A 26,792-nucleotide genomic window follows, 5' to 3' on the forward strand; every position below is an offset into this window, starting at 1 on the left:
TATACATTTAATATAACTTGACTATAACTTTAACATAACTTTACGATTTCTACAATTTTTGTATGACCAGGTGATGATCTCCTTAATATACATCAACTTTATACATACGATCAACTTAAGCTTATCGTGATGATGTGAAACCATATCGTGGCCAAATCTTGGATATAAGGTCTACAATAAATTTTCGACTTAGTCACGATATGGTTTCGATTATAAAAATTTCTGCAATGTATTTCTTAAGAATAAAAACATATATATTGGTTTATACTCTATCTGGGTTGTCTCGACTCCCCTGATTTTTCACAACACGCTTTTTGTTTTCATTCAAATCTTCGTCCTCTATATCCACAACTTTATCATCTTTCGCGATTGCACTTGATGCCATTGCTGATTCTTCGATTTCATTAATTCTATTACTAAAATTTGTATTCAAGCTGTTGTATTCTTCATTTTCTTCTTTACTTCTTGGTATTGTCAAAATCAAAGGTATTTTGGGACTTGTTAGTGCGCCTTCAAATTGTTCGTCCTTTGATAAAGAATGTGCACTATCATCGTGTTGTCTTTGTATTTCGCAATTTTGTTAGATTTCCGTTCTTACCTATAATCTCATCTTGACTTTTCATCTCTAATTCTTGTCCATCTCTTCTTCCATCATTGATTTGTATATTGCTCTCATTAGGTTTTGTTCGTTGGTAAAATACATCAAGATATATTTCAATTTGTTAACTTTGATGATTTTGGTGAAATGACCTCTGAATTTTTTGATATAAGATTTAATAATCGTATACTCTGTTTTTCCAATTTCATTCTTGTTTAATTTCTTTATCGCTTGCCAAACTCGAAGCTGATACCCAAAAAAGAAATAAAAAAAAAATAAAAAGATTATATTTTTTAATAAAAAAAGTTTCGAAAAAATGAAACTTTCGAAACTTACCGATCCAGCATTAAGGGTCAATACCTAAAAAAAGAAATAAAAAAAAATCAGAATAATTTTTTAAAAAACTAAATAAAGTTTTGAAACTTTCAAACTTACCAATCCAAAAAGCTGATATCTACAAAAAAACTTTTTTTAAACTTCTGTTAAGAGTTAAAAAAAGATTATCATTCAGCACACAAACCATAATTGACTAGTCCGATCAGCCAATTCTTCGTTTTGACTAGTTGATTTTACCAATTGGTCAAAAATATGCCGATTCATATGACCAATATTAAATTATTTTTTTTGAATTAATATTCTTCAACTAATATTTAAGAATATTTCTGGTTTATATCCGATTTGTAATGACTACCGGTAGCTCCTTATTTTACACAAATTTACTCTAATTGGCAATCATGCCAGTTGAACAATGTTTTACCTGTGATAAAAATCTCATGGATGATGTTTGATGAACATTTTTCCCGTTGAGGTTTCAGAAGTTTGGTTAGTTTACTGTTTTTTCATTTGTAACTTTACAAACATCTGTTCCTTTTCTTTTTAGGTTTCAGGTGATGATTTTTTGTTAGTTTTCATTTCGTTTTGACTTTTTTTTTCTTTTTGTCTTCTTTTGCTAACTTTCATCTTTCTTAATATACAAATATTGGAATTGCAATATTAATACATTATATTGTGTTTTATTAATAAATTAATTAAATTAAATTACATTTAAGAATCATAAATAAAATATAAAAATCAGAATTTTAAATAAATAAAGGCATTAATTTGCCGATTTCAATTGATTGATTTGTCAGCCAATTTAAAATTTGGACGAAATGGATTGACTATTCAAAAAATTTTATCTGGAAATTGATAAACATTTTTGAGCAATTGCCATGTTATACAAGCAGATTTGTTTACATTTTGCAAATTTTATGGTAAAAATCAGCAGCATAGCCACTGGTCACATCAGGAATGTGAAACTCCAAATCACGTTATTTTTGCAATGAACTATTAATGCATTGCAATACAGCGTGTGTTTAATCAATTAAAAATATATTTTTTATTTTGAAAAGTTACTTTGCTAATTTAACCGAAATAAGTTGTTAAAAATAATATTTTTGAAGACTAAAAATAAATGAAACCCACTAATATGAAATTGAAACAAAGAAACTAAAAAAAAACCTACTCTCTGGAGTTCCAAGAATTTTCATTAAAACCAGTATAAAAAAACCCATCTTTTAAAATTCGAATTCTATACTAAAAAATACCTCATATAATTATTATTAATATATCTTAAATAGTTAAAAAGAGTCAGATGGTATGACAATTCCTTGAATGTAACCTGTCTTTTTAAACCCAGGTATAAAAAAATATGTGTTCTTTAGATTTTCTGATCAAATTAGTATACCATCAAATGAGAAGTATATAATATAAAAAGTATAGTCTAATACATTTAATGTTTGAATGAACAGTGCGCAGCTCAGCGTGTGACACTGAATTTTATGGTGTGTACAAATAATATTTTGGTAACATAACAAAAATATTAAATTTATTTGATATTAAAAATGATTGAAAATTATCATTACTGATTAAGAAATGCTCACGTTACATAATTCAATTAATTTATACAGATAAATCTTTTATAAATAAAATAGTTTTTTTTAAATAATTTTACATTATATAAATTTGTCTACCAAAAATTAAGTGGGTTTTTTATTATGTGGTTTACTGCTCTGGATTTTACAGTAGAAGGATATTTAGAAAATCAAATTAATAATAAATTGTTTTTATTCTGGCTGATGAAATTTTACAAGTTTACAGTATAGTTGATCACATGTGATATATTCGCTAGGAAGCAATATGACTAATCCATTAAGTTAATATCTTCAGTTTAACAAGTTTTTTAATTACAAAAAATATTGAATAAACCTGATGATTATGGTTAATCTAAATCTCCCAAATTTTTTTTTTTTTTTTAATAAATCGCCACATATTTTATTTATTAGTCTTGTTATAAAGCGAGTTTTATGTTGCAAAAATATGCTTATCAGTTATCATTTCTTTAAGTAGAAATTAGCCACTTTTAATATTGCACTAAAAAGGTAAAGCCAAATATTTTTTTTATAAGCCTAAAAATATACGTTACAAAAAAGCAGATTATCAATTGTCATTTCTTTAAGCCATTTTTAATATTGCATTAAAAAGGTAAAGCCAAATATTTTTTTATAAGCCAGAAATAGGCTTATTACTAAAAAAGGCTTATATCACTGGTTTAACTAAAGGGAATAGCTTAAAAAGTATAAGATTAAAATTAATGACAAAGCTTAGTTTGAAAAATAGAAACGTTTTTGTTTACTGTATTTTTATTATAAAAATGATGTATTTTTTCCCTAAACAAAAATTTGAAAAAAATTGCATGAATTTTTCAAGTAATTTTACCATATTTTGTTATAAAAATGATGTATTTTTTCCTAAATAAAAAAACTGTACGAAATCAATCTGAAATAACTTTACCGTATTCTATCATAAAAAAAAAAAAAAAAAATAATAATATAAGTAAATCAAAAAAATATGGATGTATTTACAATTCTTTCGCGATGTCAGGAAGTGATATTCACGAGAAAGGTATTTGAAATATATGTTCTGTTATAAAATATGTAATTTTTCTTAAATAAAAAATTATGAATTTTCCTATACCAGACAAAAAAATATTGCGTGATATTCATGAAATTAGTATAAAGGCTATTAAGGAAGTACATACAACAACCGTAAGAACTTGTGAAAAATTACTTTCCTCTTCGTCCTCCTCCTCCTCATCTACTATGTAAATATTTTTTAATTATTATTTAATTTTTATATTTCAAATGCTAATTTTTTTCAATAATTACTAGTTTATCTCAAACTAAATCAATAAATACAGTATTAAAATGCTCTACTTCTAAATTAATTTCAAGTAAAATTTCACATTATTTAATCCATTTATTAAATATTTATTTAAATTTAAATTAAATTATTAATAAACTTTATATAGAAACGTCAGAAGTAGAAGATCCAAAAAGCGATAAATGTACGTATTGCTTTAAAAGAGGTCATTGGCTGAAGGATTGCCAAGAAATTCCTGATAGATACAAAAGTTGCTGTTTCAAGTGTTGGAGGTCAGATTCGCACAAAATCACCGAATGCCCATCAATTACTAATAAACAACCTCTGTGGTTAAAGAAATAAGGTAAATTTTAGAATAATTAGTAATTGGATATTTTAACAGTTAACAAATATTAATTCTTAATTTTTTTTTTATTTCGAATTCACAATTTTTTTCAATCTCAGGTTTCTCTCTATTTCTCTCTATTTCTCTCTATCTCTCTAAAACACTCCATCTCAATTTTTTTCCGATTTTTATTTTTTTTGAACTTCGTCCTCCGAACGACAATTTTTTTTTTGTAATTTTTTTTTGATTTATAATCAATTTTTTTTTCATTTTTATCAGTAGGATGCTGATAATATATAATTTTGGCGGTGTCCAAAATTTTTTTTCATTTATATCAGTAGGATGCTGATAATATATAATTTTGGCGGTGTCCAAAATTTTTTTTTTTCATTTATATCAGTAGGATGCTGATAATATATAATTTTGGCGGTGTCCAAAATTATTTTTTTCATTTATATCAGTAGGATGCTGATAATATATAATTTTGGCGGTGTCCAAAATTTTTTTTTTACAATTTCTAATAAATAAAATATTTTTCAAATAAATAAATTTTACACAAATAAGTTTTCCGATTGATAAACTAAGACGTGATCGTTAAGAAAATTCATATAATGATCTGATTAGGGATAATTGAAAATATGGCAGGTTTTTATATTACATAAATTAAAAATTTTGAATAGTTGTTTGTTGGAATCGAACCAACTGGAACAAACATTCCAAACCATTAACAACAAGTATTATAAGGAATGAATACCGAAAGCAAACATTAATAAAACATCTCTAAAAAAAAATAAAATTTCAAAATGATTCATTCTGCTATCCAGAAAATTGAAGACCAGATCTACAAAAAAATAAGAAAACATTAGAAAACGTTTTCTAAAGAAAGAAAAAGTTTCAAAATGATCAGAATTTAACGCTTATCGCCCAATAAATGAAAACCAGAACCTATAAAAAGAAAAAGGATACGTTAATAAAATGATTTCCTAAAAAAGAAATTAAAGGAACGATAATTAAGTTTCATTTTAAAACTTACCATCAACTGTTACCCAATAATCAAAACTCTGAAATCTACAAAAAATAAAAAGAAATATCAGTATGTTTCTTAAAACTAATGGTGAACTCCATTCCCCCCTAAAAAAAATTTACCATTAGCGGATTAAATTCAACCTTTTGGTGAAACCAATACACCTGCAAAAATAATAAAAGAAATGTTAATACGTTTTTCTAAGTAATATTAAAAAACTCTTTCTCAACGGACATTTTCAAGGCCAGAGTTCATTCCTATAAAATAAATAAAAAAGGACGTTATAAACCGTTTCTAATAACAAAAAAAGCAAAAAAAAAATAAGTTTTGCAACAAAATGTTGCGAAACTTACCGAATCCAAATTCAAGTTTGACAACGGGACTACAAAAAATAAGAAAAAGAAATATTAGAATGTTTCTAAATCAAAAGTGTTCAAATGTGAAGCTGAAAGACCCACAAAAGAAAGAATAAGAAATGTTAGTAATGTTTCTTAAAAATAAAAGGCAAAAGTTCTAAAGCAAAAGACTTCGAAACTTACCATTTCCAAACCATTCAAACGTGAAGCCAAAAGACCTACAAAAGAGAAAATAAAGAACGTTAGTAACATTTCTTAAAAAACAAAAGTTTTGAAGCAAAAGGTTTTGAAATCTATCATTTCTGAATCGTCCAAATGCGAAACTGAAATCTACAAAAGAGAAAACAAGAAACGTTAGTAAAGTTCACTAATGTTCCTTAAATCCCCATTTTTTTAATTTTTACCTTCCATTGAATCTGATCCGTTCTCTATTTATTATCCAAGACGTCCAGATAGGTACCTACAAATAAAAAAAAGGAACGTTAATAAATTTCCTAACATTCAGCTTCTCGCGCCTAATTCTCACCTAATTCATGAGATTCTGGCTCCAAAAGTGGTGTTTCCATTCGTCCCTAGTCCGGTAGCACCTATAACTTTCTTGGTATTTGTTTTATTAACCGAAATAAATAATATATAAAACAAAGAAAAAAAAATATATATATATATATATAAATAAATTCAGTTTAAGATAACCAAAATGCAAAATCCAAAGTAAAACTAACTATTTCTTTTTTTTTAATTCTTCTTGTTACTGTTGTAAAGCTTTTTTTCTATATTGTAACTCTTTTGCTTTTATTTCCTCCAGTACCTTATTAAAGGTCTTTCCAGCTAGGTTCAGAAAAAAAATTTTTTATGAAAAATAAAAAATGCGGATAGGGGTATATAAGAAATTTGTGTCATACAGGCGGTACTGCCCATTTCTGAGTTTTAACCTTACCATTTTAAGATGTAGCTTTTGTTTCTTTATTTATATTGTATATAATCAATCACAAAAAAAAAAAAAAAATTCGGTCACGAAGAATCGGCTGATCGGACTAGTCAATTATGGTTTGTGTGCCGAATGATAATCTTTTAGAAGCTTTAAAAAGTTTAAACTTTTTTTTTTCTTCTTTTTTGTAGATATCGGCTTTTTGGATCAGAAACTTTTTTTTAATTTTTTATTTAAAAAAAATTTGATTTTTTTTCTTTTTTTAGATGTCAGCCTTTTCTTTGGGCTTTTCGAGGCAGGGGTGTATTTTTTTTCTTCCTTTGGATTTGGATCGGTAAATTTTGAATCAAAACTTACCCTTTTTTTTTAAAAAAAAAATATTACTCTTTTTGGTATCGGTTCCTTATGATGCAGGTTATGATGTTAGTGATTCTAACGCTTTTGCCGTGTATGATCAATATGGAATGCATCCACAATATTCCCAATTCTGTCCTGATTATGGTGCTGGTTATCCTGGATCACTCCTCTCCAAGGTCAAGCTTCACCGTCTCTACCTCCACAGCCTTTGAGTCCTTATTTTGCTGCTACGGTGCGATTTAACAATACAATGGGAAGTTTCGAAGGGAATCGATCGCAATGCTAAACGTTCGATAAATGAATCAAATAAGAGATCTTTGATAGTCATTGAAGATACAACGTCTACTTCCGATAATGTAGAGATATACAATGATCCACCAAGGGACACACAAACTTCACGATATCATATCCCTACACAAGAGAGCGGTTTTGATTTGCCCTTACCAGAATGAAAGATCAAGCGCTTCTTTTTGCAAAAAAATACTTCTTGTATCTTTGAGCATACAATCTTTAGAGAGCATTAAGTTGTATTTTAGGATGAGCGGGTAGAATTAAGTTGTGAAGGGGCAGCTTTAGATCTTGGATTTGGTGAGTTTTGATTAGAAACTTACATTTTTATTTGTATTTTTTTTTTTTAAATTCTTCTCTTTTTTACAAGGTAATTCATACGAGTTACTTCCAAGACGTGGCTAAATATAATTATACTTTCAAGTATGGAAAACTGGTGCGTTTTGGAAAAAAGTTGGTATATTTCAAAGACAAAACTCAACTGGACGCAGCAATCACTTTGGATGGAGAAGGATAAAGACCACGGCTGGACTATTCATGGAAAGGGTCTTAACGGTGCAAATTTGGAACTCTCGGAAGGGGGAACTGGAAGTGCTCTCGTAAGCTCTCGTCCATCGAGCAAACACAGAAGTAGATCTTCAACTCAAAAGTTGAAAGAGAATGTAACGCTAGGGACTGTAGACGTGAAAGACACGAAAAAGGTAGTAGATACGATAAATAAGTTTAGACAAAATGTGTTGGATGAAAGTTTTCCACAATTCGTATCGAACCCAATAAAAGAGTACGCTTTCCCGGAACAAGTGGTAGAGATAGTTAAAAACTTCAGAGATGGATAAAGAAAAAAGCCCAGAAAACCAACCGATGGTCCACAACACGACACCAAAATTGGATTTTACGGTAGAGGATAAAGAAATGAAAGAATGGATGGACTTTTTCGAGTTTAATGAACTAAAAGTTATGAATAAATCGGAGGAAAAGAAAAGTATAAAGCAAGTCACTCCAGTAGAAATACACGAATATAATACCGTTAACGCTTCATGCTTGACAAGGAAGATTGTGTAAAAGAAGGTAAGAAGCGAATTATCGGTAAGCAAGGGGATAGAAGTAAAGTGGAGGATGAAGAAGGCAGGGAAGAGCGGAAAACATTTAGAAGTAGAGGTAAATCGAAGTCGAGAAATCTTAGAGGTAGAAGAGCTAGAGGTAGAGGTAGAGGAAGAAGATATTAGTCGCAGGTATAATTATGAGAGTTTTTTTTTTTTCATATAGTAAATAGCACTTTGGTTACGTTAGTCGTTACTTCGCTTGAAATGTGAAGTTTTGGTATGGAGAGATTTAGTATAGAAATTGTTTTTTTGTACTAAATTTCAATGTATTTTTAGTTTTTTTTAACAAGTATTATGGTGATCTACATTTTACGAATAAAATAAAAATGTGTTTACAAAAAAAAAAATAAATAAATAAATTCTTCTCTTTTTTTTTGTAGGTATCAGTTTCTTCAGCTTTGGAATTTGGATTGCCGGTATAATAAGTTTTGATTTAAAACTTCAAAACTTACATATTTTCTTTAATTTTTTTATTAGTTTTTACTTTTTTTGTAGGTATCAGTTTCTTTCTTTTTTTTTGTAGGTATTCAGATTTTTTGGCGTTAGACTACTTATTTCTCGACGTTGAACGGCACTTTGGACTTTTTTCTTTTGTAGGTCAGCGTCTTGGAGTAGTCTCTCTTGGAATGGTAAGTGTCTTTTTGGTGGGTATGGTGATGTTAATGGCATTATGAAATTATACTAACGCCATTTTTCTTATTTAAAAAAATTTTTTATTATAGGACCTTCAGAACACTTCGGAACCAAAGAAACTCCCTGAAAGGTATTTATTAAAAGTAGGAGGGGAGTTTTTTTTAAATTGAACACTAGTAAGCTTTATTAACATTCTGCTTTCTTTTTTTTTTATTGTAGGACCTATAAAACGGCCAGAAAAGAAGTGGAGATGGTTTAAATTGGAAATAATATTAGTAAATAATACTAATGTATTTCTTTCTTTTGTATGTTTCAGTAGGTTTTATTGGATAGATAGTATATACATATGGGTAATTTTAGGATTTATCAAATTAGTAAATTAGTTTATTGATAAATTGTATTTTAAATTATTGATAATAAATATAATATTTGTAATCAATTCAAATAATCGGTACATTTCTATTAAACAATTAATTACAATTGGAAGGTTCTATAATATATAAACTAAAAAATTAATAGCAATCGGAGATACTGATAATCAATTTGACAAATCAGTTATTTATTTTTTAATATTATAATTGGTTATGTTCTGATTTGACCATCAATATTCTCCCAACCGGCATCCGATCAGCGCCAAATAAGGATGACTATTGGCATCCGATTGGATGTTGATTTGCCAACATTTGACCTGTGTAATACTATTAAACTATATTGCTGATATATCATATCATTTGATCTGTGAAATTTATTAATAATAATTAAATTTAACATTTTGCGCATGTATAAAATCAATAATAAGATAATAAGAATTTTAAAAATTTAGCAATGCGCACATTTTTTTAATATGCGACCTTGTATTATATTAAAAAAACTGCAAAACATTTCGCAGTTTTTGCAAGTTTCACAATTTTCATTTTTTTTTAGTTTTTGAGAAACGTTTCAATTAGTTTCTCATATGTCAGCTGGCTAAACCTCTAGGTTTCGCCCAGCAACCTTACTTGCCAGTTCAAAATGACATAGTCCAAAACAACCAATATTGCCATGATATCTCCTGACCCGATATTCCATCATTCGACCGGTGCATATTGGTTCTCTACAAAAAGAAAAATGAAATGTTAAAATGTTTCTTTAAGTAAAATCCCAATCAAATCTTCTATAGCAACATACCCAAGTTCTCCAAGCAATGTTGCTCTAACCTGTACCTTTCAAAGTGTTCAGGTAGGAGGTATCTACGGTTAAAAAAATGAAAGAAACGTTAGTAAAGGTCCTACTAACATCCCCTAACTCCCAATTCCCAGTGCCTACCTTTCATTCAGAATCCAAAGACAATATCTTTGTTCAGACGTTCAAGTAGGTACATACAAAAGAAAAAAAGACAGAAGAAATGCTAATAAAGTTTATTAACATTCCCTAAATCACTCCCTGGTTCCCACCTTCCATTGAAACCGATCTCAAGTTCTGAAGTCAAATATCCAAGGCGTCTGGTAAGTTACCTACAAAATAAAAAGAAATCAAAAGGAACATTAGTAAAATTATACTAATGTTCCTTAAATTCTGCTCTCAACGCTCAACTCCCACCTAATTGAGATTTTGGCTTCAAAGTGGTATTCTTATTCCAATTATATTTGTCCATATTCTGGTAGTATTTAAAACTTTTCTTTAAAAAATTATTTTTTTTCGCCTTTTCTTTTCCACCGGCTTAAAAAAAATGAAAAAAGAAAAAAATGTTTTTTTTTAAAAAAAGATCGAAAGATTTATCAATCTCAAATGGGGATAAGTTTTTATATCCACTGTTAAAAAGTCCAAAATATGAAACTGGTATTTTATTAAATCAAAGATTGATCTTTACCAAATCAGAAAAGATATGTATCATATTACGTCATACTGTAATTATATTAAAGAACAATCGCGTATCGCATAACTGAAATTTTTTGTTTATGAATTATGAAATACTACTGCTAATAGTTTCCTGAATCCTGACAAGGAGCCTAACAAGCTGATAAGTACTGATAGCATAAAAATTTACATTTGATATTTTTCTTTGTGCTTTATTTAGTAAATCATGATACGTGTCATGATATATGATATGATTTGTGATCAACAATTTATTTGTTTGTAATACCATTCTCAATCTCCGATTATAAATAATGAATAATTTATTTACTTGTCTGTTACATGATTTTTTTTCTCATCAGATAATTTATTTTTTACGTTTTTGACACATAACGTGCATAACATGCAGTAACATGACTTTGTTTTTATAAATCTATAAGTCTCGCGTTATATTGTTTCTCTCAGGCTTTACTTTTACCTGTTTAGCTGTTTATTTTAATGCTCAAAACAATGAAAAAACGAAGTGGAAATATTAAAGGAAAAGCTGAACAACCTTTAGTCAGGTAAATGCGAACCGAAGAAGAGCCTAGACAATTAGCCATTACAAAATTACCAATAATACCAATTGCAGAAACTTTTAGTCAGGGTAGATATTTTCTTATTTGTAACTATAAGAGTTATCTAACTGTTATCTAACTGTTATCTAACTATGAATTGTAAATAGTTTTCTATTAATAGAGGTGCAGACATCTATAGCTTCAAGAATATTAGACTTACAAAATGAGCTGCAATTATTGCAAAAGAATTTGCATGAACAAAATGTATGATATTTGCATTTGAAAAATAATTTTAAATATCACAATAATTTTCACTAATTTTATTATTATAAAGGACTTGACAAACACAATGAATCCTTTATCTAGAAGAACTTCATTAATCTCGTTGGATTCAATGTCTCAATTAGAAAGTGTAATTATATTTAGATATTACCAAATACTTAATTTTTTTATTTAACTTTTAATAATAATTTTAAATATCAATGGCAGGCTCCTTTATCTAGATCCTCATTATCTTCACACACTCACTCAAAATCTCAACCCCAAATATCTCCACAAAGACCAGCATCGCAAACATATTCTCAACCTCAATTGCCGTCATTACAAGATCATTTGACTCATAATTTAAATGATTTAGAATCATTAAAAATTTCTCAGTCAGCTAAAATTGATAATACTGTTATAATGAAACCGCCAAAAAATCAGTCAAAAAAAGTTTGTGGAGCATTAAATTTACCAACACCAGTATATAAAGCATATCGGGTTAGTGAAAATTGTTGATCTTTATATTAACCTATTTCATACCATATTACTTATATTAATAATCCTATTATCTAGGGAAATCTCCGTGATCTTATTAAAGCTGGATTATTAGATCTAAATTCTACTTGGAAAAAGCAGGATACAAAACAAGTTCTGCGATTAATCAATAAGGTGATAAACAGAATTCAAGTTGGAGTGTGTTAAGGTTTATTTATTTATAATAATCAATTATTAGTTCAAAGCAAAAAACCCTTCCTTTCCAAAAACTGCAAACAATTGGGCTATTAAAGAAATGGCACGTGGAATTATCAATAATAGACGTAAGTAAATGTTCCACAAAAAAAGAATATATATTTTTTTGAATTTTTTAGCTTGACTTGATAATCAAAAACATATTTTGTTGTTTCAGGAGAATATCATAGTTCAGCAAAAAAGAAAAGACGAGAAAATCGGCAGTTTGAACGTACTCAACAAAAAGCATCCAATAAAGTTAGTTAATTCAATCTTTTAATTTGTTTGGTCATTATTCAACAATTTGTTTTATTATTTTAATAGGTTTTTGCTAAAGACTTGCCTGAAAATAAAAGGCCAGAAAAAGAATCAAATAAAGAAAATGACGACGAAATATTAACACAATCTGAATATGCTCAACAAAAAATGTCCAGCAATAAGGTAATAAAAAAAATAAAAAAAGATTTTTTTTAATTAACCAATGTCTTTTCATTAAAAAAAAAAATAATAAAGTTTTTTTTTAATTAAAAACGTCGAACCCGACGTCTTTTCATTAAAAAAAAAAAATAATAAAGTTTTTTTTAATTAAAAACGTCGAACCCGACGTCTTTTCATTAAAAAAAAAAAAGTTTTAATATTACACAATCTTTAATTTCATTTGGTTTATTATTTAAACCATTTGGTTTATTATTTTAATATATAGAATTCTGTTAAAGACTTGCTTAAAGACAAAAGGACAGAAAAAAAATTAAAAGAAAATGAAGGTGAAATATTTAAACAGTCTGAATATGTTCAAAAAATAGTCAACAATAAGGTAATGTTTAACATAGCCTTTAATTTCATTCAGTTCATTATTGTAACTATTTTGTTTATTGCTTTTAATAGGTTTCTGCTGAAGATTTTATGCCTAGAGACTCTGATTCTGATTCTGATTTTTATGAACAACAATTTAAATATGGCCCAGAAGGTGGAGAGGTAATTTAATTGAATTCATTATAAGTATTATTAATATATATGTTTAAATCTATTGATTTTTTACTAGTCTAGTACACGTGCACAATATTTAAAACCACTAAGTCATAATCCAATTGAAGAGGAATCTTATAATTCATATCAGGAATCAGAAGTCTCGGAATCAGAAGTCTCAGAAGTCTTGGAATCGGGAGTTGAGTTTGAGTCATCAGCCAACTTGTATAATCCAATAAAAAGACCTGCGAAAAAACCCCTGAAACAGCCTGAACAACCTGTGAAAAGATCTGTGGAAAAATGTGTGAAGAAATCAATAGAAAAACCCCAGAACAATTTGTAAGAAAATCTGCAAAAAAGCCAACGAAACGACCCCTGGAACAACCTGAACAACCTGTGAAAAAATCTGCAAAAAAGCCAACGAAATGACCCCTGGAACAACCTGAACAACCCAAACAACCTGTGAAAAAGCCCATGAAATAACTCCCGGGACAACTTGAAAAACACGTGAAAAAATTGGTGGAGAAACCTGTGGAACAACTTGCGAAAAAACCTGTGAAACAATCCGCAAAACAACCCTCAGAACAGCCCCCATTAAAAAACAAAAAAAGATTCAGATTCACTGAATCTGAACAGCAATCATCAAAGTATTTTTGTGAGCCTGATGGTAATCATCCAAAAAGAAAATCTGCTAGGTTAGCCGCCAAAGAACAAGCCGGTAAGTAAAATTTTACAAAATGTTTATTATTATAATAGCATAATATTCGATTAATATATATATTTTTTTATTTATTATATTCAGCAGTATATTGCAATAAATAATTATTAAAAAACAAAAAAAGATTCAGATTCACTGAATCTGAACAGCAATCATCAAAGAATTTTTGTGAGCCTGATGGTAATCATCCAAAAAGAAAATCTGCTAGGTTAGCCGCCAAAGAACAAGCCGGTAAGTAAAATTTTACAAAATGTTTATTATTATAATAGCATAATATTCGATTAATATATATATTTTTTTATTTATTATATACAGCAGTGAAATGGCAGTATTAGATAACTAATTTCACTAGTTCTCATTTATAATCCTATAAATAAAGTTAGATATTGTCTTATAAATTCTACATAGTCTGATTTTTTTTTAATAAATAATATTGATAAAAGTAAGACCATACGATACATAAAAATAAGACCGTATAATACAAATAATATTGATAAAAGTAAGACCGTACGATACAAATAATATTGATAAAAACCGGACGAAATCCGTTTGTCAAAATTGGGCAAATGATGGACATATCCGTGACAGAAACCGGACGAATTCCTTATTTATGAACGTCCGGAATATTGCAATATTCTGGACGTTTGTAGATCCTGTTTTTGTCCGGAAAATGTAGACAGACAATTTCTAATCAAAAACCGGACATTTTTTTTTTATAGGGCTAATGGCCATGTGATTTTCTTAAAAGAAAAGTTCATTGCTTGTACCAGTTGGTATAGTGTATGTATCATTTTGCGTGTGTCCTTCATTTCACGGTCAATAAAAATTGTTGATTGATTAATGTTTTTTTTTCTTATAAATTATAAACATCAAAGGTTAATGCAATGCCCATCAAGTTGATTGATAATATGGGGTTTGATGATATGCCCATGATTGGTTTAAATGTCATAATTATGGGACTAACTACCAAGATAGTCAGAAATGTTGATAACTAATTGTCATGCATGCATCCGAACAACTCGCTTATGGCTCAAGGCATATGCAATGGGATGATTGGTGTGATCACAGATGTGGACCCTCAAAATGAATGTACATAAGTTACTTTCTCTGTGGAAGGATCCATAGTTGATGTGGACATATACAAGCACACCCACTATTTTGAAGCTCAATGGATTTAATTGCCGTCATACTCAGTTCCCTTCAGTTTGCAAAACTGCTTTGCCCTCACTGTACACAAATACAAGGATTGATCTTGCCAAGGGTCTGCCTAACTTTGGATGGAAATATAAAGCACCTGGACAAGTGTATGTCACCCTTAGTAGTAGGTGTACGATGTGGAATAATATTGATATATCCCACCTTGATGCTTTAGCGTATATGACTGATTGGAATGTCATTTGAAGTATCAGAGGTTGACCAACATCTCTATCTCAAATCCTTACCTTTTTACTGATTGTGCTGATTTTGACATATACACACATATTTCATATAATTTTGATTTCAATTATTACATTATTTATTTTTTTAATCATATTTATTTAAAATGTGCAATATTTGTTAGCCATGTAAAATAAGACATATAATAAATATATTTATAGGATCAAATTATAATCAATATTCAATAGTTTATTAATTTAATAAAAAAAAAAACTCTATTGCATCTTTTCCAGAGAATTTAAATTACAACAAAATCAATTCCTTAAAATTAATTTTTAATTCATTTGTCGATAATATAAAATAATATATAATATTATGATATCTAAAAATGTTAAATCTATCATAAAACAAACTCCTTGACACGTATATGTATGAGTTTAAAATAGTTAAAATTGGTGGCAACAAAGTTTACCTGGTATTTAATATGTTGGGACTAATTCAAGTCAAATAGATAAATAGGATTAATTTTTAATTTCTTGTTGATTTAAAAGAACATCTAAATTCTCTTGAACATCTAAACATCCTGATTCTACAACCTTTTTATACCAATAAATAGCGATTTCTACATTTTGTTCAGTCCCTTCACCTTGTTCATATAAGTATGCAAGACTTATTTGCGCATCAATGTTTCCTCCTTCTGCTGCTATTTTATATATCTCAAATGCCTTTACTTTATCAATATCAGTTCCAATTCCTTTTTCATAAGACTGTCCAAGTTTATATTGAGCGTCAATAAATCCTTGATCAGCTGATTTTCTATAAAACTCAAATGCTCTAACTTTATTTTCCAAAACACCTTTACCCAATTCATATAGTTCGCCTAATTTATATAATGTAAGTTTATTGTCATCTTCTGCAGCTTTGTGATACCAATAATTAACCTTATCTAAATCATTTGCCATTTCTTCAAAATTATCTTTGAAGTTACTGCCAGCTGCCTTATTATATAATTCAAACCCTTTTTCTCTATCAACTTCAGTTCCAATACCATTTATATAGCAATATCCAAGGTAAAATTTAGATTCCTCATCTCCATCTTCGGCTGATTTCTTAAAATATTCAAATGCTTTAATTAGATCTTTATTCACACCATTTCCTAATTCATAACATTCACCTAAATTATATAATGCTGTTTTACATCCACCCTCTGCTGCTTTGTTATACCAATCAATAGCTTTTTCTAAATCTTTCTCAATTCCTTTACCACATTCATATAAATAACCAAGGTTAGTTTGTGCAAGAACATACTCTTTTTCAGCTGCTATTTTATATAATTCAAATGCTTTTGTTTTGTTGATTTCTGTTCCAATACCTTCATCATAACAATATCCAAGTTGATATTGAGCATCTACATCTCCTTTTTCTGCTGCTATTTTATAATATTCAAATGCCTTCTTTTCATTTTTTTCCACTCCTATTCCTTCTTTATAATTAATACCTAAATTATATTGTGCTTCCATACTTCCATTTTCTGCTGCCTTATTATACCAGTAAATAGCAATTTCTAAATTCATTTCTGTACCTTCATCACGCTCATATGATACTCCTAAATTATTTTGTGCTGCCATATTTCCATTTTCTGCTGCCTTATTATACCAGTAAATAGCAATTTCTAAATTTATTTCTGTACCTTCCCCACACATATATAATACTCCTAAATTATTTTGTGCTAAATTATTTCCTTTTTCTGCTGCTATTTTATAATATTCAAATGCTTTTGTTTTGTTGATTTCTGTTCCAATACCTTCGTCATAACAATATCCAAGTTGATATTGAGCATTTACATCTCCTTTTTCTGCTGCTATTTTATAATATTCAAATGCCTTCTTTTCATTTTTTTCCACTCCTATTCCATCTATATAACAATTGCCCAAATTATATTGTGCTATTTTGCTTCCATTTTCTGCTGCTTTTTGGAAGTAATAGAATGACCTTTCATAATTTGATTTTAATAATAACTTTCCAACATAATAAAAACCAAGTTGACTTAAACTTTTGTGAAATAATATTTTATAAAATTTAGTTTTTTTAGAACTGTCTATTTTAATTTCTACTTTTTTATTGTAATAGTTCTTGAGATTTTTTTTTGCTATTATACTTCCATTTTTTGTTGCTTTTTCATACCAACATTTTGCTTGTATCTTATCTATCTTTGTTCCAATTCCTTTATAAAAACAATTGCCAACATATAATTGAGCATCAGCAATTTCATGCTTAGCTAAGCTTTCATAATTTTTAAATGCTATAGTCTCATTTTTTTCAACTCCTATTCCTAATCTATAACAATGTGCAAGATAAAGTTTTGCAGTGGTATTTCCATTTTTGGTTGCTGAATTATACCAGTAAAATGATTCTTTTACATTTTGAGTAATTCCAATACCATATTCATAACAATTGCCTAAATAAAATTTCCCAATAATACTTCCATTTTCCACAGATTTTCGATACCAATGAAATGCCAACTTTTTATCTTTTTCAGTCCCATATCCATCATAATAGCATTTAGCAAGATATACTTGTGCAATTGGATAATTAGCATTTGCTGCTTTTGAAAACAATTCAAATGCTTTAATGACATTTTCTCCTACACCAATATTATAATAATAAAATAATCCAAGAAACCAAATATATTGTGTTTTATCCCGATTATTTAATAACCATTTTATAAGTTGATCCGTAGCTTGATTTATTTGTAACATATGTTTAATTATTAATTGTTTAGCTTGATCAAATGTAGTACCTCTATCATGTTTTTTAATTATATAACTAATTAACTTATCGGCAAACACTCCATGTATTGACTCAATTAGATTAACTGATGATAGGGAAGATTGATCTGATGAAATTGATGAGCTATGTAATTGATTTTGTGAATTTGTCCTACTTTCACATGTATTAATATTTAATGATGCAATATATGACATAGTATTTAGATTTGATATAGTATTTAATATTAAACTATTATCAATATTTAGATCTTTGTTTATATCCATGATTACCTTGCTTGATTCTGAATTTGATTTATATTTTTCCAATGAAAAAGAATTTTTTTTGTATTCATTGAAGTTACAAATAATTATTTCGGAAGAAACAGTTGCTTTAAGTGTTAAAAAAATTTCTCGCATATTTGGGCGCTCATTTGGTTCATGTTTCCAACATTCTAATGAATCAGTAAATAAAATTAATATTCACGATATATTGACATACTAGTACTAAATTATATTATATAATTATTACCTGTATATAAGTTACAATATTCAACGGGAGTTCCATTAATAATCTCTTCTCTTTTACCATTTAATATAGACAACATTAAACTTGGGCCATAATTAACTTCACGAAAAGGTTTATGTCCACTTGAAATTTGCCATAATAAAACTCCGATACTATATACATCAGATTTTTTATTTAATTTATATTTTTCTTTATCGTCGAAACTTTTTGGGTCCACATAAGGTATTACGCCAAGTACTTTTGATGCTGACGACGCTTCAACAATTTTTTTTGATAAACCGAAGTCTGCTACTTTAATATTTTTCTGATGTATGAGTATATTGTTTCCATGCTTTAATTACATAAAAAAAAAATTAAAGTCTATGTCATAGTAAACAAGTTTAAATAAGAAAAAAATTATTACCAAGTCACGATGAATAATATCTTCTTCATGTAAAAATTCTATAGCACTAGCCAGCTGCGACGCTAAGTGATATTTGTCATTCCAATCAAGTTCACTAAAATACTCGTTTAAATAAGTATTTAATGTGCCGCTATCAGCGTATTCCAAAACGAAAGAATACTTTTGGTTTACGTCTAAATAAAAAAAAAAATTTTAATAGAAGGAAACGGTTTATTACGTAATATATAATATATTTAATACCTACCGAATTCCATCTTTGTGATTCCATATAACCGTATAATATTTTCATGATAATCAATATTTCGGTGTAATTTTAACTATATAAAATTGATCTTAGTTATTATCCAATAAAAGTTTTTTAAAAATATTTATTGTATACAACATATACCTCTTTTAAAACTTCTTTAAGAGTTTGTTTGTCATTAACAAAAGATTTTAAAGCGAAATAACGATTGGAGTTTTTCCAATTAACACGAGAAACATTTCCGTAGGAACCATTTCCTATCTGTTGAATATTTTTGAAGTCTGAATATTCATATAATTTGATGTTTTCATCGGCAATTGATCTCTCTAACCAGTTAATATAGTAATTTAAATCTTTTGTTTTGAAATCTTTTGACATTTTCTTTTTTTTTTCTTTATCAAAGTTCGGTATTTAAATGATTTGCGTCTTGTAAATCATTTCTTATTTTGTGTATTTTTTTTCTTTTGATTGTAACAAAAATATTCACATGATCATCTGCACAACAACAGTGTAACATTTTCTTACCATATAACTGTAACTTTCGCATAAACCATAAATGATTCATGCACGCTTTTTGAAATTATTGAAACAAGATTAAAAAAATTGGTGATTGCATAATAGAACATCTTTACCATATTTTTTTTTTTTTTTTTTTTTTTTTTAAATAGTAACGCGTTTATTAATTATTTGAATTTATAAAATAAATTACATAATTAAAATTAAACACCTAGAGCTTGAAAAATTCAAACCCTATAACTAAGTATTTATCGAACTATAACTAAATCTATCGTAAAAATTAAAAATTTCACACTATATCTAAATATCACTAAACTATATCTAAACTAGATCGTTCGTTAATTTGATTGTTGTACTTTGCTAACAACCTAAAATTTTATAAATGTATTGTAAAATTATTGTCACAATAAATTGTGTACAAACCATGATAAGATACTTGTTATTGGGTTTGTAGGGACATTGTACAATATGCTTCTATTACAAATTTTGATATTAATTTATTGATATGTAGTAAGATTGATTACAAAAATATATAGTGGAAAAGCGTTGTAAAATTAATTATAAAATGGAAATTGTAAATAGATCGTAAGATAAATATTAAAAATTTATTATAAAACGATTTGTTATACATGTAATGTAAATTTAAATAATAAAAATAAATTGTGTAATTAATTATAAAATATATATATATGTGTGTAATGAATAGGAATAAGGCAATTTAAGAATCATAAACTCTCGTAGCCACGCTCAATTAAGGAAATGTATTACTAGACCTATGCTAAAGATGACTTTAGCAAGGCTTTCTTTGTGAATTAAAGAAATTTCATACACCTTGCCAGCTGGTGGGAAAGCCTATGATTTTAACCCAAATCTCCAAATCCCAAATCCCCAAACATCTAGAGACCTGAATCATCTAAAAAAAAGAGGAAATTGAAATGTTGTAAAATATTTCATTGAAATGCATAATTAGAACAGAGTCTCACACTCTCACCAAATTTTCCATGTGTTCAAGCCAACCAACTGAAAAGAAAAGATGATGAATGTTAGTGACTATTCGCTAAAAGAAAAAATTTGAAGAAAAAAGTTAAATAACTTACAAAGTTCGCGTCTAAAGAAGCCAATTGTCTAAAAAAAAGAAAAAAGAAAGTTAGTATTTGTTTGTTAAAGTAAATAACTTAGTAAAAAAAAAATATATCTTACCAAAATTCTGCATCTAAACATTCAAAGAACTAAAGATCTATCTCATTTATAGGTTAGCATTTCATTAAAATTAAACACACTGTAATCTGCATCTCTAAAGATATCCAAAGAAGAAGCCATCTAAAAAAAGAGAAAAAACAAAATGTTAGCAAATGTTTTGTTAAAAAAATAATTAAAAAATAACCATTTCTACCAAATTCCCACACGTCCAAGAATTAAGCCATCTAAAAAAAGGAAATCGAAATGTCAGTATTATGTTTCAATAAAAATAATTCAGTACTAAAAAAAATGGATTATTTTTTTTTATAACTTCAATAAAAATACATACAATACCGTAAAATAATATCTTGTTATCAATATTTTTAACATACTCTAAATTTTTAAACACATGTTTAATTGCTGAACCTTTGTTAAGAAAGAAAAAGCTTGTAGGGAAATATCAAGTCCTAAAGAAATCCACCTAAAAAAAGTAAAAATCAAAATGTTAGTAAATGTTTCGTTAAAAGAATAATTTAAAAGAAAAATAAAATTCCTACCAAAATCTTATGAATTAGCCTAAAGACCAAAGACTGCATACCTAGTTGTCTAAAAAAAAAAGAAAAAAAGAACTAAGAAACTATTCAATAAAAACAATTGAAGAAAAAAAAAATATGAACTTACTGAAATGTAGTGTCAGGAAGATTGAGAGAACCACTTAAATATAAAGAATATTTAAATGGAAAGTACAGGAAAAAAGGACAGGAAGAGGGAAAGAAAGGACAAAGGAAAGGTTAAGAGAAAAGGAAATGAAATAGGATAAAATGATAAAGGATTTGAAATTAAAGGTACAGTGGTAAAAGTTAAAAAAAAAGTTGTTCATCATATTTATTAATTTTAATCACATGATACATGTGAAATATGGCCGATATTAACTAAAAAAAAAGCAACCTGTCAGTAAACATTTCATTATTTGATTTAAAGTAAGAAAAAAAATCCCCTCAGTTCTCCTTACCGAATTCTCACGCGTTCAGATACCAGAAGACTGGCCGTCCACAAAAAGAAGGAAAAAGTAAAACGTTAGAATTATTTCGTTTGAAAGAGTTATTTATATCAATTCCCTTACTGACTTTTCCACATATCCGAGTATTCCAAGGAACCAATCATCTGCAAAACAAAATAAATGAAATATTATTGATCGTTTTGTTAAAAAAATAAAAATAAAAATCTCCACAGAATTTTTCATGCATCCAAGTACCTTAAAGAATTGATTATCTACAAAAATGAAAAAATTGAAATGTCAGAAACATTTCGTTAAAAGAATTATTTACTTAAAGAATAGAACTCTTCATATCAAATTTTCCACATGTTCAAATAACTTAAGAACCGGCCTCTACAAAATGAAAAAAATTGAAATGTTAGAAATGTCTCATTTAAAGAAATAAATTTAAAATAAATAATTCTTGTAATCTCCTACCAAATGCTACGTGTCTAAAAAAAGCATAAAATCAAAATGTTAAAAAAGAATATTTTCTGATTTTACTACTATGCGTCCCAAAGACCTCAACTAAAAAAAATTTTAAGTCCTCCTACTAAAATTTCATGCGTTCAAAGGCCTGGCCATCTAGAAAAAAATAAAAATAGATAGAAGCATTTTGTATTGTAAAATAAATAATTATGAAAAAAATCTTCCCACCATATTCCTATATGTTTAAATATCCATAGAACCAAACCATCTAAAAAAATTAAGAAACAAGCCATTAAAAATCGTTCATTAAAATAAAACAAAAAAATAAATCTTGACAAACTTACCAAAATGTCACATCCAGGAACTGTAAAAAAAAATCGAAACATAGAAACATTTCATTATCTTGCATGATGTGATTTTCAACCTTTTTTTAAATCAAGTACAAAATAGGAAATAATAAGGAAATAGAGAAATGGAAATAGGAGAAATGGAAAAAAAGAAAAGGGAAAATTTTTGCTGAAAAAATAAAATATAACCAATTAATAGATAAGCTTCGTTAAAATGAATAAAAAGAAGTTAAAAAAGCTTAAAAAAAAGATCTGCAAACTGAAAAAAAAAAATAGAAAATAGTGTAGAAATAATTAATTATTTTTTTTTTTTACTTTTTTTTACGAATATGTAATGATATAATATATGAAATAAATAAATACAAATTAAAGTAACTAGTATCAGTTGGCATCATCTTACATAAAATATATCATGCAGGTCACGTCACACAGATCTTGTTAATTATATTTATTAACAATTATATATATTATTAATAACAATTGGTTGTTAATAAAGTGACTGCGGTATAAAAATAGTCTAAATTAGTTTAATAATTTTATTTATAAAGTCTATTAAAATTCGCCTTGTTAAAAAATTATTTTATTTTATTTTTTTTTTTACTCCCTATTTTTACAACTTTGCATTTGTTTTCTAACAATGGTAAGAATAACTCATTCAAAATCATACAACAGTAATAAAACAAACAATACTACGAGTAAAAATAAAACTATGCATAAACGTCAAAGAATATCAAACAGTACTATTGAGGAATCCAGTAAGATATTAATTTATTAATTTCTTTTCCATGATTTTATATGATGATCTAACTTTAATAACCTGAGCAGGAAAAAAAAAGGAAATTCGTCCAACCTGTCTGGTGAAAGTTTTGATGATGCAGATAATGCACGCAATGATCTACTTGATGATCCACCTCTTGATGAATTTATTATGGATATTAATACTCCTCATAACAGTACCTCTTTTAATAATGAATCTCTTGAGGAATCGGACAAATCACCTATCAAAAAGTCAAATTCAAATGTAACTGATAAATCAGAAAATGCCTTTTGTATTACAAACCTAATATTAACTTAAGAGATGAATTATCTGAATCACAATCTCGCAGTACTTCATTTAACAATATCATTTCTACTGGTGATTCTGCATCACATAATAAAAATTCAGAATACTATACGTATAAAAGAACTGTATGACCAACATTTTAAAATGTGTAGATGAACCACTTCTTACAAATGCTTCAGCTTTAAATGAGGTCAAGACACTTGATTATATCACACATGATCTCATACTTCCTCACTATAATCAAACCAATTTCACAAATGAAATAAATTTTAATGCACTGGAAGCTTCTACAAGCTATAGAAATGGACGTGGACATGAACACGAACGTGAATGTGGATATATTTATGGATATGGACGTGGAGGATTTGGCAGAAGACATTGAAGTAACTCATATTCAGTTTTCTATGTACTTCATGATGTAATTCACGATGTAATATAATTTAATACTTGAAAAATCACAGGTATTTAATGCTACTACTGCATGTTGTGCATAAAAATTTGTATTTAATTATGAATCAAACATTATATTAAAAAATTTTATACTATAGGTGTGAAAGTAAGAAAGAGTGTGTGAAAAGTTATTAGTAAGGAATATTTTAGTCTGACCGCCAGCGGATAAGTGAATGAAACACTAACATTATGTTAGGAACCTCCTTAATGAGCCAAATTAAGGAGAAGTAATTCATCATCTTAAAGTGCGTGGTTAATCAGGTTAAAATACTTACTATTAGCTGTCAATGAAAAATAACAATATAGTAGTTATATGGTTATATGTATGACAACCCATTGTAATATATATTGTGTAATGTATAAGTAAAAAAAAATTGTTTAAAATCGTAAGATGATTTATTTAAATATAATTGTGGCTATATAAATTACAAGTGCTTGTGTATTAATATATACTTGACAATTTATAATCCAAAACTATTGTACAATTCATTATAGAATTTAAATATATTGTACAATACTTGTACAAGTATCGTACAATACATTACGTAAAATTTTAGTTGTTAGCAAAGTATTCCAAGATTTAGCTATATTAATACCTTCTGTGATTAATCCTTTCATCTTGTCTAACGTTACTAAGCTAATCCGTCTATTTATATTTGTATTTTTTTCTTTTTTAACTAAATTTTCTTTTGTTTTTTGTTTTTTTTTAGTTTTTCCTGGTATTATATCCGTTTCAGTATCATCTTCTACTGTATTATCGTTTACATCTCTTTTTCTTCTAAGATCTATTTTTTTAATTTGTTCTCTTTCTTCTAATCTTTTAATTTCTTCGCATCGTGGAATCCATATTCGTTTCTTGATCTCGTCGTACGTGAACATCCAAAGCTTTTTGATTAGATCTTTAACTTTTTTCTCTTTAGATAGATCATTGAATTTATTATTATAAATCCCTCTTAATAATTCCCATTTTCTGCTTTTCCTTAACAAAATATTTGAAGGACTTTCTATTATATTAATAAATTCACAGTTGTAGTTTTTTAAAATTTCTAATTCTTCATTTTGATTAGAGTTAGCCAAAACTTTTTTGAAATTATATGGTGATTCTCGTATGATTTCGTCAATTGATATATCGTTATCTTCACATATCCATATGTGTTCCCAATCTTCCTGGAAGATTTTCCCACATCTTATACATTTATCTGTATCTATTTTATTCGTGTTTCTTTTGAATAAAGTGTTATATGTGGGCAGTTCTTTAAGTAAATTTTTGATTCTGTATGAGCGTTCTATCGTATCTCTATCACCACATTGTCTTTGCGAAAATTTAACTCTATTACTAATAAATTCAAGACTTGTGATCCAGTCAAATTCGTTTCTATAGTTGTATATAAATAGATCTTCTAACCTCTCGCTGTTTAAAATTTCATTTTTCCAAATTGCTAATGTAACTGCTTTCCTCCAAACTCGGAACCCTCCTGTTATTAATTTGTTATTCCAAATTAAATTATATTCATTCGTAATTAAACCTTCATCTATCAATTCAAAATTATATTTTATCTTATCTATCTTATTATTCTTTAACATTTCCTGCATCTCTTCTCTTTTTTCTTTTATAATTCTCTGTATTTTCTCTTTACCTTCGATTAATTCGATGTTATTTGTTTCTAAAAAATTTTCTAAGAATAAAAGCTCTAAATAATAGTCACTATCTATCTTTTTCCTGTTGCTAAAATTGTTAATAAATTCAATTATTAGTCTATTGACTTTCTCGTTTATTCCCAAAATTAATTCGCTATTCTCACTAATTGTCATAATTCCTAGAATTATACATTTAAGAATAATTTTAAATTCATTTTCGTTATAACATTCATAGCTCGCTAGTAATATCAATTCCTCGCTCTCATTTTCTTCGTAATTCAGTTCAAATATTTTCCATATTACGTTATATCGATAAACTCTTTTACCTTTATTGTTAATTTCCCATTTCTTTTTGTTTGTATCAATTAGTAGACAAAATCTTCGTTTTGTTATTGAAGTCAAATTATCTTCTTCTTCGAAAATACTATTTTTGATTATAGTCATCGGGCTGGATGTGGGTCTCGCTACCGCTCCACCCACCTCGGCCTCACGGCCTCACAGTACCTATATGGCCCCTACGGGGCTCAGGAATCCCCATATATCCGCCACAATATGGGACAACATCTGGAACAAATATATATACCAAATAACTAGAAAACAATAGAAAAGGAAGCAAAAACGGATATAATGAGAGGGTTGTCCCAGATGTGGCAGATGTGGCAGATGTTTCAGAAAAAATATGAGAGGACATCCCCCCAGAAAAAGTTTTATTTTTACCCCCCAGATCTGCCACATCCGGAACATCTGGAACAAGTCAGGATTCCGTCTATTCATCTGTTGGAAGCAGTAAGACAGCAAACCAGGTACTTTACAGAAACCTTCAATTTTCATAAATATGATAAACATATAATTGTTAGATAGCAGTCATATTTTCGATATATAAAAAAAATATTTTAGTACATGTTATATAATTATGAGATGATCAACAGATGTATA

At 27.8% G+C, this 26,792-nt stretch overlaps 9 protein-coding genes across 9 annotated transcripts; 6 read left to right on the plus strand and 3 right to left on the minus strand.

The window, feature by feature from the left end:
* Positions 1 to 262: 262 nt before the first annotated feature.
* OCT59_028550 (uncharacterized protein) lies at positions 263 to 807 on the minus strand (the record flags this gene model as incomplete). Its single annotated transcript, XM_025331931.2, has 3 exons — positions 263 to 510; positions 599 to 671; positions 751 to 807. The coding sequence occupies 3 exons, from the start codon at positions 805 to 807 to the stop codon at positions 263 to 265; spliced, it is 378 nt and encodes a 125-aa protein (XP_025179962.1).
* A 2,706-nt stretch (positions 808 to 3,513) lies between these two features.
* On the plus strand, positions 3,514 to 4,141 carry OCT59_028551 (uncharacterized protein; the record flags this gene model as incomplete). Its single annotated transcript, XM_066147365.1, has 4 exons — positions 3,514 to 3,541; positions 3,617 to 3,740; positions 3,808 to 3,869; positions 3,948 to 4,141. 4 exons carry the CDS (start codon positions 3,514 to 3,516, stop codon positions 4,139 to 4,141), a joined length of 408 nt encoding a protein of 135 aa, XP_065994078.1.
* A 2,060-nt stretch (positions 4,142 to 6,201) lies between these two features.
* On the plus strand, positions 6,202 to 7,241 carry OCT59_028552 (uncharacterized protein; the record flags this gene model as incomplete). The annotated part of the gene is made up of 4 exons (XM_066147366.1): positions 6,202 to 6,215; positions 6,699 to 6,766; positions 6,847 to 6,965; positions 7,056 to 7,241. The coding sequence occupies 4 exons, from the start codon at positions 6,202 to 6,204 to the stop codon at positions 7,239 to 7,241; spliced, it is 387 nt and encodes a 128-aa protein (XP_065994079.1).
* Positions 7,242 to 7,502: 261 nt separating this feature from the next.
* OCT59_028553 (uncharacterized protein) lies at positions 7,503 to 7,913 on the plus strand (the record flags this gene model as incomplete). The annotated part of the gene is made up of 1 exon (XM_025330307.2): positions 7,503 to 7,913. One exon carries the CDS (start codon positions 7,503 to 7,505, stop codon positions 7,911 to 7,913), a length of 411 nt encoding a protein of 136 aa, XP_025179961.1.
* A 201-nt stretch (positions 7,914 to 8,114) lies between these two features.
* On the plus strand, positions 8,115 to 9,072 carry OCT59_028554 (uncharacterized protein; the record flags this gene model as incomplete). The annotated part of the gene is made up of 6 exons (XM_066147367.1): positions 8,115 to 8,283; positions 8,561 to 8,596; positions 8,676 to 8,699; positions 8,778 to 8,809; positions 8,903 to 8,943; positions 9,033 to 9,072. 6 exons carry the CDS (start codon positions 8,115 to 8,117, stop codon positions 9,070 to 9,072), a joined length of 342 nt encoding a protein of 113 aa, XP_065994080.1.
* A 2,084-nt stretch (positions 9,073 to 11,156) lies between these two features.
* OCT59_028555 (uncharacterized protein) lies at positions 11,157 to 14,215 on the plus strand (the record flags this gene model as incomplete). The annotated part of the gene is made up of 14 exons (XM_066147368.1): positions 11,157 to 11,209; positions 11,371 to 11,467; positions 11,538 to 11,615; positions 11,693 to 11,965; positions 12,041 to 12,136; positions 12,201 to 12,285; positions 12,375 to 12,454; positions 12,521 to 12,637; positions 12,900 to 13,010; positions 13,082 to 13,171; positions 13,239 to 13,501; positions 13,780 to 13,884; positions 14,005 to 14,111; positions 14,196 to 14,215. The coding sequence occupies 14 exons, from the start codon at positions 11,157 to 11,159 to the stop codon at positions 14,213 to 14,215; spliced, it is 1,575 nt and encodes a 524-aa protein (XP_065994081.1).
* A 1,563-nt stretch (positions 14,216 to 15,778) lies between these two features.
* Positions 15,779 to 19,576, minus strand: OCT59_028556 (uncharacterized protein; the record flags this gene model as incomplete). Its single annotated transcript, XM_066147369.1, has 5 exons — positions 15,779 to 18,477; positions 18,555 to 18,882; positions 18,955 to 19,127; positions 19,199 to 19,271; positions 19,343 to 19,576. The coding sequence occupies 5 exons, from the start codon at positions 19,574 to 19,576 to the stop codon at positions 15,779 to 15,781; spliced, it is 3,507 nt and encodes a 1,168-aa protein (XP_065994082.1).
* A 3,766-nt stretch (positions 19,577 to 23,342) lies between these two features.
* Positions 23,343 to 24,150, plus strand: OCT59_028557 (uncharacterized protein; the record flags this gene model as incomplete). The annotated part of the gene is made up of 3 exons (XM_066147370.1): positions 23,343 to 23,460; positions 23,542 to 23,754; positions 23,921 to 24,150. The coding sequence occupies 3 exons, from the start codon at positions 23,343 to 23,345 to the stop codon at positions 24,148 to 24,150; spliced, it is 561 nt and encodes a 186-aa protein (XP_065994083.1).
* Positions 24,151 to 24,716: 566 nt separating this feature from the next.
* OCT59_028558 (uncharacterized protein) lies at positions 24,717 to 26,300 on the minus strand (the record flags this gene model as incomplete). Its single annotated transcript, XM_025325681.1, has 1 exon — positions 24,717 to 26,300. One exon carries the CDS (start codon positions 26,298 to 26,300, stop codon positions 24,717 to 24,719), a length of 1,584 nt encoding a protein of 527 aa, XP_025179958.1.
* Between the last annotated feature and the right edge of the window lie 492 nt (positions 26,301 to 26,792).

This window comes from Rhizophagus irregularis, chromosome 8 (assembly GCF_026210795.1).
Source record: "Rhizophagus irregularis chromosome 8, complete sequence".
Classification (NCBI taxonomy): domain Eukaryota; kingdom Fungi; phylum Glomeromycota; class Glomeromycetes; order Glomerales; family Glomeraceae; genus Rhizophagus; species Rhizophagus irregularis.